This window comes from Heloderma suspectum, chromosome 2, assembly GCF_057233095.1.
Source record: "Heloderma suspectum isolate Gila_16-S chromosome 2, 16-S_ref, whole genome shotgun sequence".
In the NCBI taxonomy this organism is placed as follows: domain Eukaryota; kingdom Metazoa; phylum Chordata; class Lepidosauria; order Squamata; family Helodermatidae; genus Heloderma; species Heloderma suspectum.
Genome location: NC_139459.1, coordinates 62122668 through 62135140, shown reverse-complemented (window position 1 = coordinate 62135140; position 12473 = coordinate 62122668). Strand labels below are relative to the sequence as shown.

Genomic DNA, 12473 nt, shown 5'->3' with positions numbered 1-12473 from the left:
CCAGGTCCACCGACACTGGTGGAGCTCATCCAATCATGTCTGCAGATCAACAGTTGGCTGGAGGGCCGTCGCCAAGCCAAGTAGAGCTCTGTTAGCTGGCATTTCCCTCCTCCCATTCCCCCACGGCCTCTGCTCCCTCCCCCCCAACCCTGCCGCAGGGGCGGAGGAGACCCCAATGCAACTGGGAGCAACCCGATCCATGCTATCTCTGGAAGAACTGGAGCAACGGCGTGCTGAATGTCTGTGCTTCAGGACTGGAAAGAAGGGCCACTTTGCCAGATTCTGCAGATCCTGACCAACGGTACCACCTCCCTCTCCACCTCCTGCCCCCCAAGCCTGACTAGGCCACTCCCCAAGTCTGTTAGGGGTCTCCAGTGAGGAGGCACCATCTGCCATCGGGGCATGCCTCCCATTCAGCTCCCCCCCATCCCATCTGCTGCTTCCGGTGCACCTCCATTCTTCCAAGTGGGGGGGGGGGAGATGTCATGGTCCTGGTGGATTCTGGGGCTACTACCAGTTTTATGGACGAAACGTTTGCTCAGCAACACAGCATTTCTGCTCTGCACCTCCCTACCCCTTTGAAAGTGGAGACTATCGATGGCCATCCTCTCTCTTCCGGAGCAGTCACTTGAATTACAAGTCCAGTCACCCTACGTTCCCAGGGACACTTCGAGCAAATTCAATTTCACCTGGCCAAGGTGCCCCAATACCCAATTGTGCTGGGCATATCCAGGCTCTCTAAACACAGTCCTCAGATTTCTTGGGAGCTTCATCAAGTGCAGTTCTCATCCCCCTACTGCCAACAGCATTGCTTCCCAGGAGCTAAGGTGGCCCCAGCTCAGGCCTTAACTCTTTCCTCCCCCTCCTTGTCTTCCCCAAGCAGTTCTTCTGCTCCAGTGATCCTACCAGAAAAATATGCGGCATTCTGGGATGTTTTTGATGAGAAGGAAGCCAACCAACTGTCCCCCTGCTGCCCCATGATTGTGCAATTAACCTGATCCCAGGAGCTACCATCCTGGCTGGCCAACTGTACTCTGTTTCAGAGCCAGAATGCCGAGCTCTGTGGGAGTTTTTGGACACCAACCTGTGGCGTGGTTTCATTCAGCCCTCCACCTCCCCTGCCGGCCCTCCCACTATGTTCATGAAGAAGAAATCAGGGGAGCTACGTCCCGTCCATGACTACAGAAACCTCAATGCCATTACTACCTCTAACAGATATCCCCTTCCCCTAATCCCTGAGATGCTAGAGCGCCTGGGACGAGCCAAGATTTTCACTAAATTAGATCTGAATAGTGCCTATAATCTGATTCGCATCCCGGATGGGGATGAGCAGAAGACCTGTTTTAATTCCAGGTATGGATCGTATGAATATTTAGTCATGCCGTTCGGCCTAGCGTCTGCTCACTCTATGTTTTCACGTTTTATGAACGCCATTTTTCTGGGACTAATTGGACACTTTTCTTATAATTTATTTAGATGATTTACTTATATTTTCTTCGGACCCCCACTCCCATCAACAACATGTGGAGGCTGTCCTACAGCACCTCCAAGAACACTGTCTCTTTGTTAAGCTGGAGAAATGTGCTTTTGAGTTGACGTCCGTGGACTACCTGAGTTATATTATTTCAGTGGAAGGCATCAAGATGGATCCTACAAAGGTCTAAGCCGTCCTCTCCTGGCAGGCTCCATCCACAAAGAAGGACTTACAATGTTTCCTGGGTTTTGCCAGTTTCTACAGAAAATTCCTGCCCAGCTATGCAAGACTGACAACTCCTCTCACAAACCTCCTCAAAGGCAAGAAATCTTTTCACTGGACTGCCTTCGCCCAACAGTCTTTTGAAGAGCTGAAAAGGCTATTTAGCTCTGAGCGGATCCTTTTACATCCTGATCCATGGAAGCCTTTTGTAGGGCAAACAGACACTTCTGGCTTTGTGGTGGGGGCTGTACTCTTCCAGCCAGGACCGGCAGGAGGTGAGCTGCAGCCTTGTGCTTACCACTCCCGGAAATTAAATGTGTCTGAGTGGAATTATACCATCTGGGAGAAGGAACTGTTAGCCATAAAGTCCACCTTAGAGATACGGCATCATCTTTTGGAAGGGGCACAGCACGTAGTCAAAGTGAGAACTGACCATCATAACCTGGAACATCTCTGGACAGCCCGAGCCTTAAATCAGCATCAAATTAGGTGGTCTTTTTTTTTTTTTACGATTTAACCTTCAGATCTTCCATGTGAGAGCCACCAACAACAAACAGGCAGACGCACTCTCCCATAAACTGGACCCACAGCCAGGAGGTGAGGAGAGCCCCTCCCCCACCCTGATCCTTCCCCCCTACGGTCTGGCAACTGCTGTTGAACCTCACTCTTGGATAGAGCTCCTTTGCTCCGAACAAGCTCGGGATCCCTTTGTCGCGATAAGGTGGCAGAACTAGGACAAGCAACTGGCGCCCCCAAGTCTACCCCCTTCTCTTTGCAAGGAGGACTGCTTTACCACTCATGCAGGGTTATGTGCCTTCCAAACACCTCCGAGAAAAGGTCCTCCATCAGAGCCACAACTCCCCACCGTTGGGCATTTTGGCCTTCTCTTAGAACTTATATGGTGTTACGCGGGACTTTTGGTGGCCCCGAGTGTGTCAGGATGTCAAGACCTATGTCGCCTGCTGCGATACCTGTCAGCAAGTGAAAGATCCCTCGGGCAAACCCCCTGGCTTACTCTGCCCCCTACCTACACCTCGGACCCCTGGAAGCTGCTCTCCCTCGACTTCATTACCTATTTGCCCTGCTCACAAGGTAAGACCACCATTCTGGTGGTGGTGGATGTATTTTAAAAAATGGCCCACTTTATCCCATGCTCAGGGCTGCCTACGGCCAGGGAGATGGCAGAACTCTTTTTGTCGCATGTTTTCCAGCTGCATGGCTGGCTGGAGGGGTTTGTTTCGCATCGGGGATCCCAATTCACAGCTCATTTCTGGGAGGAGTTGCTTGCACTGCTCAATGTGATGCTCAGGCTTTCCTCCGCTCACCACCCCCAGACAGATGGGCAGACAGAATACACCAATACCATGCTGGAACAATACTTATGCTGTTATGTAAACTACCAACAAGACAACTGGTTTTCCCTGCTGCCTCTGGTGGAGTTTGCTTACAACAATGCATGCCATGCCTCCACACACCAAACCCCTTTCTTTGCCAATTTTGGGTACCATCCCAAGGCATTCCCTTCCTTGCTCGGCCCTGCCTCGGTGCCCACGGCCCATGAATTTTTGGAGGACTTTGCTCTTTGTACCACCTCTTACGGGACAACCTTGAACAGACGAAAGCAGCATATAAAGAATCTGCGGACCGACGTCACCAGCCCAGCCTGCCCTTGCAAGTTGAGGACTGGTTCTTTTTGTCCACCTGATACCTCCCCTCTCACCCCCCCACTAAGAAGCTCGCAGCCTGATGCACAGTTCCCTTCCAGATTACAGCCCAGATTAACCCTGTCGCTTTTCACCTGGCTCTCCCCCACCCCATGCAGGTGCATCCTGTTTTTTATCACTCCTACGCCGTTTCCACCGGCAGTACCCCCACAAGCCTGGGGCTCCCGGGGGTGAGCAGAAGGGGAGGCCTCATGGCAGCAGAGATGATGTCAGGAGTGCTTCTGAGTGCAGGGAGTAGGAGAGCAGTTCAGATTCTGAACAGGAACTGCCAGATTTTCTGCAAGTTTCATGAAGTATTTTATTGCTTTTTCCAAAATATGCTTTAATCCATATATTAAAAAATTAAAAAATGTTTAAGGCCATATGTAGAAAAGAAAATAACTTTATGCTGAACTTCAAAAATATTGTAAACAGTCTTTTCAGCTTATATGTTACTAACTTTTATTTGGCTTATTACATTTCAAAGACTAATACTGTATTAAAGGAAATATCTTAAAATCAAGAATTACGTAGAATTATGTTGCTACTTATATGTGTTTTTTAATCATATGCTTTTTATTGACACATATATTTCTAAAATCAAGTAATTGTATTATTGTAACGAAGTGCAGCCCCAATCCTCTGCCCTTTGCCATAGATCATTTCCTCCTATTACACTGTAATGGCTACAGCAAAGCCAGGAATGCAAGTAGATCCCAAGGTTTTACAAGAATACACAAGAAGATTGTTATGTGATGTGCCCTAGTGTACAAACTTGCACATGTTCTAACGAGACTCACACATGCTTATCAGGAATCTTTAGACATTGGCAGTAGAGTATCTATGGCTAAGAAGGCTATTCTCACCCAAAGAGATTCACAGTCAGACACTGTTGGAGAGGATAGCACCACATTGGCACATTTATTGGGGTTTACAAAGATTCAAATGCACAAGCTAGTGGGCGGGGGAGGGGGGAGAATTAACTGAGCAAATTGATTTAACATTCAAGACCAATTGGGGATGCTCCAGCCTTCACTAAAGTATGCTTTCGTGGGGAAATTAGCTGCATTCTTGGTGAAGCTGAGGTCCAGGCCTAAAAGTAGCTTTCAAGACTGTGGGAAGGAGTATTCCCGAGGCCTGAAGCCTACACACACAGAGAAGGGAAAACGGGTGGAGGCTACAATTTGTAGTAAGAGCCACCAAAAACAATATACCTTTCCTTGGGCTGAAGCCCTTTCTTGCAGATGGGAACTAGTGCGCGTTGCAATTCCTGGTCTCAGGTAAAGAGGAAGGGAAGCAGAGAGGCTTGACTAGAGGAGGCAAAGCACCCACTGTTGGCACCTTGCTCTGGCAAACAAGGAGCTTAGTGATTTCAGTGATTGCAGTGTGGAGCCGTTCCTTTGGGAGGAGAGACTCTGAGTGATTTCAGCAGCAGTGTGGCACCATACCCCTGGAGGGATGAGGCACCTAGTGATTGCAGCAGCATGGCCCCACACCTCTGGGAAGAGGAGACTCGGGACTGCCCCAACCTGAGGCTTCTTATACAGTTCAGAGAACGGCAGTGACATCACAACTCTGTTGAGCCAGACACTGCTCATAGGCCCTGGAAATGGTGCTACTTGCTATGAGATAAAGACTGAGTTGGCCTTCCATCTCGTATAAGAAAAGAGGGTGCTTGGGGATGATGGCAGTACTTGCCAGAAACAAAAGTCTTACTATCCCTTAATCTTTTAACAAAAGATAACTTTACGTGTCAACGACTGTCTTAAAGACCGGTATCAAGGCTGGAGTTCAGCAATGGGAGCATATTGCTCGTAGTTGACTGAATAACTTACTAGCTATCACTCTTACTATCCAGCATATTCATGTTTTGCTGAATTTTTACCCCCACCTTTGCCTTTGGGGAATGCATTTTAAGAAGTCCATTAGAAACTGAATTGCTTGATCTAGGCTTGCATGATGCTCTCAGTCCCATTCCTGTGCCTTTCTCCTACCTTTGCTGAGGCTGTGGATGAAGATGCCTGGCTTTTTGGCTGTGACACAAAATGGAGTCAGTACTGTTCACTCAAAAGAGTGCTATTTTGTAACAGGATATTTCCCTCTTTAATTTAATATTGTCTGACAGAAATCCAAGAAGGGATCATTCAATTCAAACTTCTCTCTGAAGCTCCTGTAATGGCTAGTCCTAATGCAGTCATATCCACCATGTTTATACATGTGTGTGGTGTCGTGTATATATATAAGAACATAAGAAGAGCCATGCTGGATCAGACCAAGAGTCCATCTAGTCCAGCATTCTGTTCACACACAGTTGACCAGGAACTCACAAGCAGGACACAAGTGCAACAGCACCCTCCCACCCATGTTCCCCAGCAACTGGTGTACGTAGGCATACAGCCTCAGATACTGGAGGTAGCAAATAGCCCTCAAGCCTAGTAGCGATCGATAGACTTCTTGAGCAATTTGTCTGACCCTCTTTTAAAGCAATCCAAGTTGGTGGCCATCACTACATCTTGTGGTAGCGAATTCCATAGTTTAACTATGCACTGTGTGAAGAAATCCTTCCTTTTATCTGTTCTGAATCTCCCACCAATGCACCCCATACACCCTTGAACTGCCTGGATATTTGTTCCCATTCCCCCCCTCCACACACACAGTAAACTCTTCAGTCATTACCTCTCCCAGAATGCACCATAAAATGGAGTAGCCCAAATATGGATTTTGTTGCCATTGTCCCTGCTTTGCTTGCTTCACAGCTTGATTGCTTCAGCCTCCAAAGAAGTCACCTGTAGATTTTGAACATAGAAATTATATCTCTAGGAGGTTTTAAACTTGGGATCTACATGCATTCCTGGCTTTACTGTAACCATTTGATAACATGCTGACTTTTAAGGTTGCTAAGTGATCAGAAAAAAATTACCCAGACATCTTCTGGGAGTCTGACCTCTCTTCTTTTGCTAGATGAGGGAAGGAGATGTTGGGGTTTCCTCATCCCTGCTAACTAAGGATGCAATCCTATGCATATTTAGAAAGAAAAAAGCGCTACAACTCCTAGCATGCCCAGCCCATGGGGCATGCTGGGAGTTGTAGGACTTTTTTCTTTCTAAACATGCATAGGATTGTGCCCTTAAAAATATAGTGTTGTGTATGAATGCATGCATGCTAAGCAGGGGAAGGTCTGCAAATAGTTCTGTATGCATGTTGTACTCCCTTCCCACCCAAAATTCAGATAGCTGTTATGTCTGATGCATTCTCTGCAGGAAGGATGCAATAAAGAAGCCCCCAGGTGGCCCCAGCACCATGTGCCTTTCTCCGTCCCAGCAGTGTGCCCTCCAGTGATGTGGGGCAGAAAATTTTCCAGAAAGCAGAAATTTTCCAAAATGGGATATTTTCTAGAGCTTTATTTTTCCATGAAAAAATTTCCGTTATAGAGGTTCATTAGTAAAAATGAATGTATGCTATTGGAAGCACTTATTGAGGCTGATCTGTTATACCGACCTACCTTAATGTCTCTATCTGAAGCGTTTGTGAATCACAGGTTATGTCTTATTCAGCAAACTCTTGCTCCATGTCTTTTGAGCACTACATTGTCTCCTTAATAAGGATTTGTCTAAGTCAGTTAATTGTTGGAGGTTTAATACAGCTTCTTTTAATCATATATTTTGGCAGTGCCCAATAGTTGCCTCTTTTTAGGAGGAGGTTATTGTACGGTTAAACTCTGTATAGGAACACTCTTTAATATTTACTGATGTGCATGCCCTTTTAAATTAACTACTCTTCGCACCCTTTTGGTGGCTAAGAGACTGATATTACAACATTGGAAGGATAAATACTCACTTCCTATAATGCAATGTATTGAGGACCTAACAGCGCTTTCAACATTTGAACAGGCAGTATATAGGTGCCATTCATGAATGGATACATATATGGATATTTGGGGCCTATCTACATTGCGCCCGCCATCGCAATGAATTCGGTGTCCTGTTGGGTTAAACGCTCTCGTATTAAAACATAATTATTCACTCTCACCCATTTTCCCCGTTGCAGTGCTTCATCGAATGCGCAAGCTCAGTTCACACTCGAGCGCTGTGCTGTTTTCCTGCGCGCACTTGTCTGATCTCGGATGCTAAGCGGGGTCGGCCCCAGTCAGTAGTTGGATGTGCGACCGCCTGGGAATCAGGCTTCCTGCATTAAGCAGGGGGTTGTTGTATCCCTTCAAATGAGACTAAGTTTTACCCCCTCCTATCCCCTGCTCCAAATGTTTTTTTTTTTAAATTAAGGCGATATCCTCACAGAATCGGGGATATAGATTCTGTCACAACTTTGAAGCTTTGAAGATCATGCCTCAGTTAGAAAAAAAAACATCACAGAGAAGCCGCGATTCTGTGAGGATAACGTGTTAATTTAAAAAAAAATCCGGAGCGGGGGATAGGAGGGGGGAAAACTTAATCTCATTTGAAGGGATAGAACAACCCCCTGCTCAGTGCAGGAAGCCTGATTCCCAGGTGGTCTCCCATCCAAGCACTGACCGGGACCAACCCCGCTTAGCTTCTGAGATCAGACAAGCACGCGCACATCCAGCCCTTTGCTTGTTGCTGAGGAAATGGGGGCTGCTGAGGAAGCTATGCGATCGGTAGCCGGAAGAAGACATGGGGCGTCGAGAGCTGTGATTGGACGGGAGGTAAATACAAACACTGCTGCATATGGACAGGCGGGGGAGGGGACTACGACCGGATATGGTAGCGAAGGCGGAAAATCAGAGCACATTAAGGGGAAATACCAGGATATTAGGGTATTGAAAGCGGCAGCACGGAAGTGGGAAATTCTGGTTCCAATTCGAGGCAGCTACTGCGTAGTGTGAAAGGCGGGCGGTGAAACCTCATTGGAAGCGAAAAAAGGTGGTAAATGTAGATCCAGCCTTGGTTGGCCTTTTCTGAAGTTTATAATTTTGTGGGTTTTTCTGGAAAGATCTATTTTGAAATTGATATATTCAAATCATGAGGTTATAGTCCACCCCCTTTTTCTTTTCATGGTTTCATTTTGTTCTGTTTTGCTGAAATTTACAATAAAAATTAATTTAAAAAATGACATCTGGAGACCTACTTTCTGCCCAACCATTTTATACAGAATATGCATTTGCTGACAATGATTTGTATCACAGTATCCACACCATTGTTTATGTAGAAAGTTTTAAGTTTGGACCATGTAAAAAGCTTGTAAACTATTCTATGGTTTATCTCCTGAAACAACGTTTTTCTGAAATTATTTCTAATGTTACCTTTTCTCGGTTTTCAAAGTTCTTATATATAGTTTCTTTCATTCTCTATTTTTGTGTGCATGAAGTACAGCCTTTTCTTTTTAGAAAGGCTTAAGGCTTAAAAAAATTAAAAACATATAATTGCTGTTGTTTGCCTGTTAATCCCATGAGTCAATCTACATTAAACAAGCAGTTTATATCAAACTCCTGGCAGCCTTGGTTTAAAATTAAAAGACATGCTTTCCTGTAGAAGTTGTCAAGGCTGGAAATAATATTTGTCCAACTGGACAGCTTTCTTTTGTAGTAACTAAATGAAAGTTGAGATTCTGTCTCCTCCTTGAAAGCTTCTGTGTCAAGAAGGTAATTTGGACAGTTTGTGGCTTGACAAGGATTATTAAAATCAGATGGAGTGAAAGGAAGCGAGTGTGAGAGAGCAAAATTGACACTGACACTCTCTATTATTTGTGGCTAAGATCATGATGCTTAAGTTGATAGATTTTAAATGTTAGATTTATTATTCAGTCATGTTAAGCAGTGAGTACAGTAAAACTGAATTACAGTTGGGTTTCAAACATCAGAAGATCTAGTCTTTGTTTTAAAAAGTGAATTTAAGTAGTAGCGAGTTGATATAAACCAAAAGTACATTTTCTTTCTGTAACATCCCTAGAGCTAGCAAGTATACTTCAAAGGAAGTTAAACTGACAATAACAAATGGAAGAAACTTGTGATACATTTTCTTTTTCTACTGAAGTACTTGGAACACAAACATGCATGCATCTGAATAATATGACCCAATGTTAAACGGTGCAAGACCAAAGAAGAAATGAGCTAGGATCCTGTTTTCCAATGGGACTCTCTGGATTGTCTGTTGTGACTGTAGCTTCCTGTGCCGCATCTGAGATTGCCCCAGACTCCTCATTTTTTCATAGCAGCTTCCTGGTGGGGGGAGGTACAGTGGACTACCCCAGTAAGTGCAGGGTAGGATGGCTCAGGAGTTGTAGAGCATATGCAAAAATTTGAACTACAGCAATTCAAATTCTGCCCATGTCGAATGTCTAAAACTGAAAAAAATGGAAAACCAGTGTACTTTCTTGGAATGGTTAAAGAGAACTCTTCAGAAATGTGAATAAAATGTAAATCTCTCCCAAGCATCAGAAAGTAAAGATGTAATTATAATGTACAAATATGTTCATTATTTGTTTAAAAAGTCATAGGAAGGTATGATTTCATACAATGAAAGTGGTTTCTGTATTTTAGGCTGATCATGGGAGGACAAATCCCCTGGGGTCTTGTGGTCTGTGAGAAGCTGCTGTGAGATTTGGGGAGTGGAGGGCAAATTTAAGTTCATACCAGGTATGATACTGTTTTTCTACTGGAAGTGTGATTGAGTTTGTGAGAAATAGTAGCTACTTGACCTGAAAAAGGGGTTTTGTTCTTTTGTGGGTTCTTATTCCCAGCAACAGCTATAATTCTCAAGCAGTTTCTTTTAGTCTCTTGAGAGCTTTAAGGGGCAATGCTATGCATATTTAGACAGAAAAAAGCCCTACAACGCCCAGCATCCCCCAGACAGCCATGGTTGGCTGGGGCATGCTGGGCATTGTTGGTCTTTTTTTCTGTCTAAACGTGCATAAGATTGTGCCCTTACTCTAGCAACAGCAGCAACAGAAACAATCACCACAAAGTAATCAAACTGGCATTATTTTAAATTATCAATTTTCCATCTTGTTTTACTCTTGTATTTGTGTGTGGGGAATATAGAGTATTCATTTTCCTTTGAATGATGTATCTAAATTCTGATGTTTCATGACTTCCACTGTCTGAGAAGAAAGGGATATGTGTACTTTTTAACATACTTCCTCAAAGTATGCTTTCTTAAGATCAGGCCTGTGAATTATATGGTATACCGAGTCATAAGAAGGTGCCTTATACCAGTTCAGACTATTGGTTCATCTAGCTCAGTATTGTCTACACTGACTGGCAGAAGCTCCCTAGGGTTTCTGACAGGAGACTTTCCCAGTACAACTTGAAGATAGAACTTTGAACTTTTTGCATGCAAAGCATGTACTCTACCACTAAGTATAGCCCAGAACTTCAGTAAGTAAAACGTGTAGTGTCTGAGGTTGGAGCAGGAATAGGGAGTGCAAGGATACCCAACTGAACCTTGCCCTCCCATATTACGTTGGTCTCTAAGATGTTAATCGGGAGTGCTTCCAACACTGGAAACTTTATGGAATATAACATTATAAGGGAATATAAAATCATTCTTCTTTAATATATAAAAGTTAAATTCCCAGGATTATGAAGCATGTGACAGTTTCAGATACAGATTTTAAGGGAGCCCTTTTCAGAATATCAGTTATATAGCAGAGTTTTATACTGCATAGATTGGATATTTGGTTTCCAGCTCCACTTTAGTGTGATCATACTTGGCAATAAGGTGGTGTGTTGAGCATATTATTTATATATCATGCTGGAGACAGACAGTACCTTTTAATAATTGAAGGTGGTACAATAGAGACATAATTTTCTTTGTACATGCTCATTTATTTTGTCTCACTGTATTTTTTAATGGAACAGATTTTGAAGCATTCCAAACAAAATGTGTGCGTCCTTTGGGCATTGATACTTCTATCATACCAATGGCCGGCATTCAGAAAACACTGTCATCTCCATCTTAAGAGTTTTAAGATCTTTAGAGCATGCTAATTTGCTTTCTGTTGTTAAAAGTTCTCTTCTCTTCATCAGCTTTCATCTTGCTAAGCTTTTTAACTTCCTTAGATTGTAGACAAAGTTTTATTTTCTTATTGGGTATTTTCCATATCCAATCTCAAAGTTGTCCTGTGCTTATAAAAGAGCAATTGGTTTTAAACTTCTGAAACTATCCTAATTCATTTTCATTTGTTACCTCTTGCCATTTATGTCTATTGCTTTTGAAACACTGGGAGCTCCCCCAAACTTGTAGTTGGAAACAGGGTATAAATGTAAATTGATAAGTATTATAGGTTTACTTTTCAAAAGAGAGGTCTTTCAAAAGCTGTTTGGTCAATACCATAGAACTTGAGTGATTCTCACTTTACCTTTTATAACGTGCTTCATGTTCCTAAGTACAGAATAAATGTTTATCCCATCAAGTGTGAGCATGTACAAATGAGCATGCATATTTCTTCAAAACAAAAAACACAAATTGTGAAGCAGTGGCCAAGGCTATCCCAGTCATCACTTCCAAGGGCACCAGGTTGGGAAGGCTGATCTAAATTATATGACGCAGTGGCAGATTTCATTGATTTCCTATAAAATTCTGCCACAGGCACTGTGTGTGAATCCCCAGATCCCCTGCCAAATTCCTTTCTAGATGAAATTTGGTAGGAAGTCTACCCCCACTAATCTCAGTCTTGCCTGCCTATTTTGGCAATTCAGAATTCCAAGGGGGAAAATGTCCGGGTCCCAAGGAGAAATAGAAGCAGCCTCCAGAGTGAAAAGAATAAGAAGGGTATCACTATCCTTCAAATGAAGAATGCAGAAGTTAATGGTATTTATTCCAAATGTTTAGATGTTTCAGATGCATAAATGCTTTATTGTATTGTTTGTTATGGGTGTTATGCACACTTACGTACGTATAATCTTGCTTGCAGAAATAATTCACATGCATGTATCCAGGTTATGGGGAATACTTTGGATAATATTTATTGATGACTTTAAGACGTTTTAAAATGGCATGCTCAGAAACACTGCTTATTACTAGGGATGTCAGAGAATTCCGCCACGGATCTTGGTGAGGCTGAATGCCAGTGCATTTGGCCCCCTGAAATCCGTGGCG

The 12473-nt window shown here is 43.6% G+C and overlaps 1 protein-coding gene across 13 annotated transcripts in view; it reads left to right on the top strand.

The window, feature by feature from the left end:
- Window positions 1-12473, top strand: part of KIAA0825 (KIAA0825 ortholog) — a 377294-nt gene that overhangs the window by 18617 nt on the left and 346204 nt on the right. For 2 of the 13 annotated variants that reach the window (XM_084833752.1, XM_084833746.1), the window contains exons 1-3: window positions 7991-8080; window positions 9914-10009; window positions 12074-12185. The exons of 6 other annotated variants lie outside the window; for them this stretch is intronic. In XM_084833752.1, coding sequence (XP_084689878.1) covers window positions 12171-12185 — 15 coding nt within the window. In that variant the 5' untranslated portion in view covers window positions 7991-8080; window positions 9914-10009; window positions 12074-12170. Of the gene's footprint in view, window positions 1-7878; window positions 8081-9913; window positions 10010-12073; window positions 12186-12473 lie in introns of those variants that run through there. 5 more of the 13 variants (XM_084833756.1, XM_084833754.1, XM_084833747.1 and 2 more) reach the window with 4 other exon arrangements.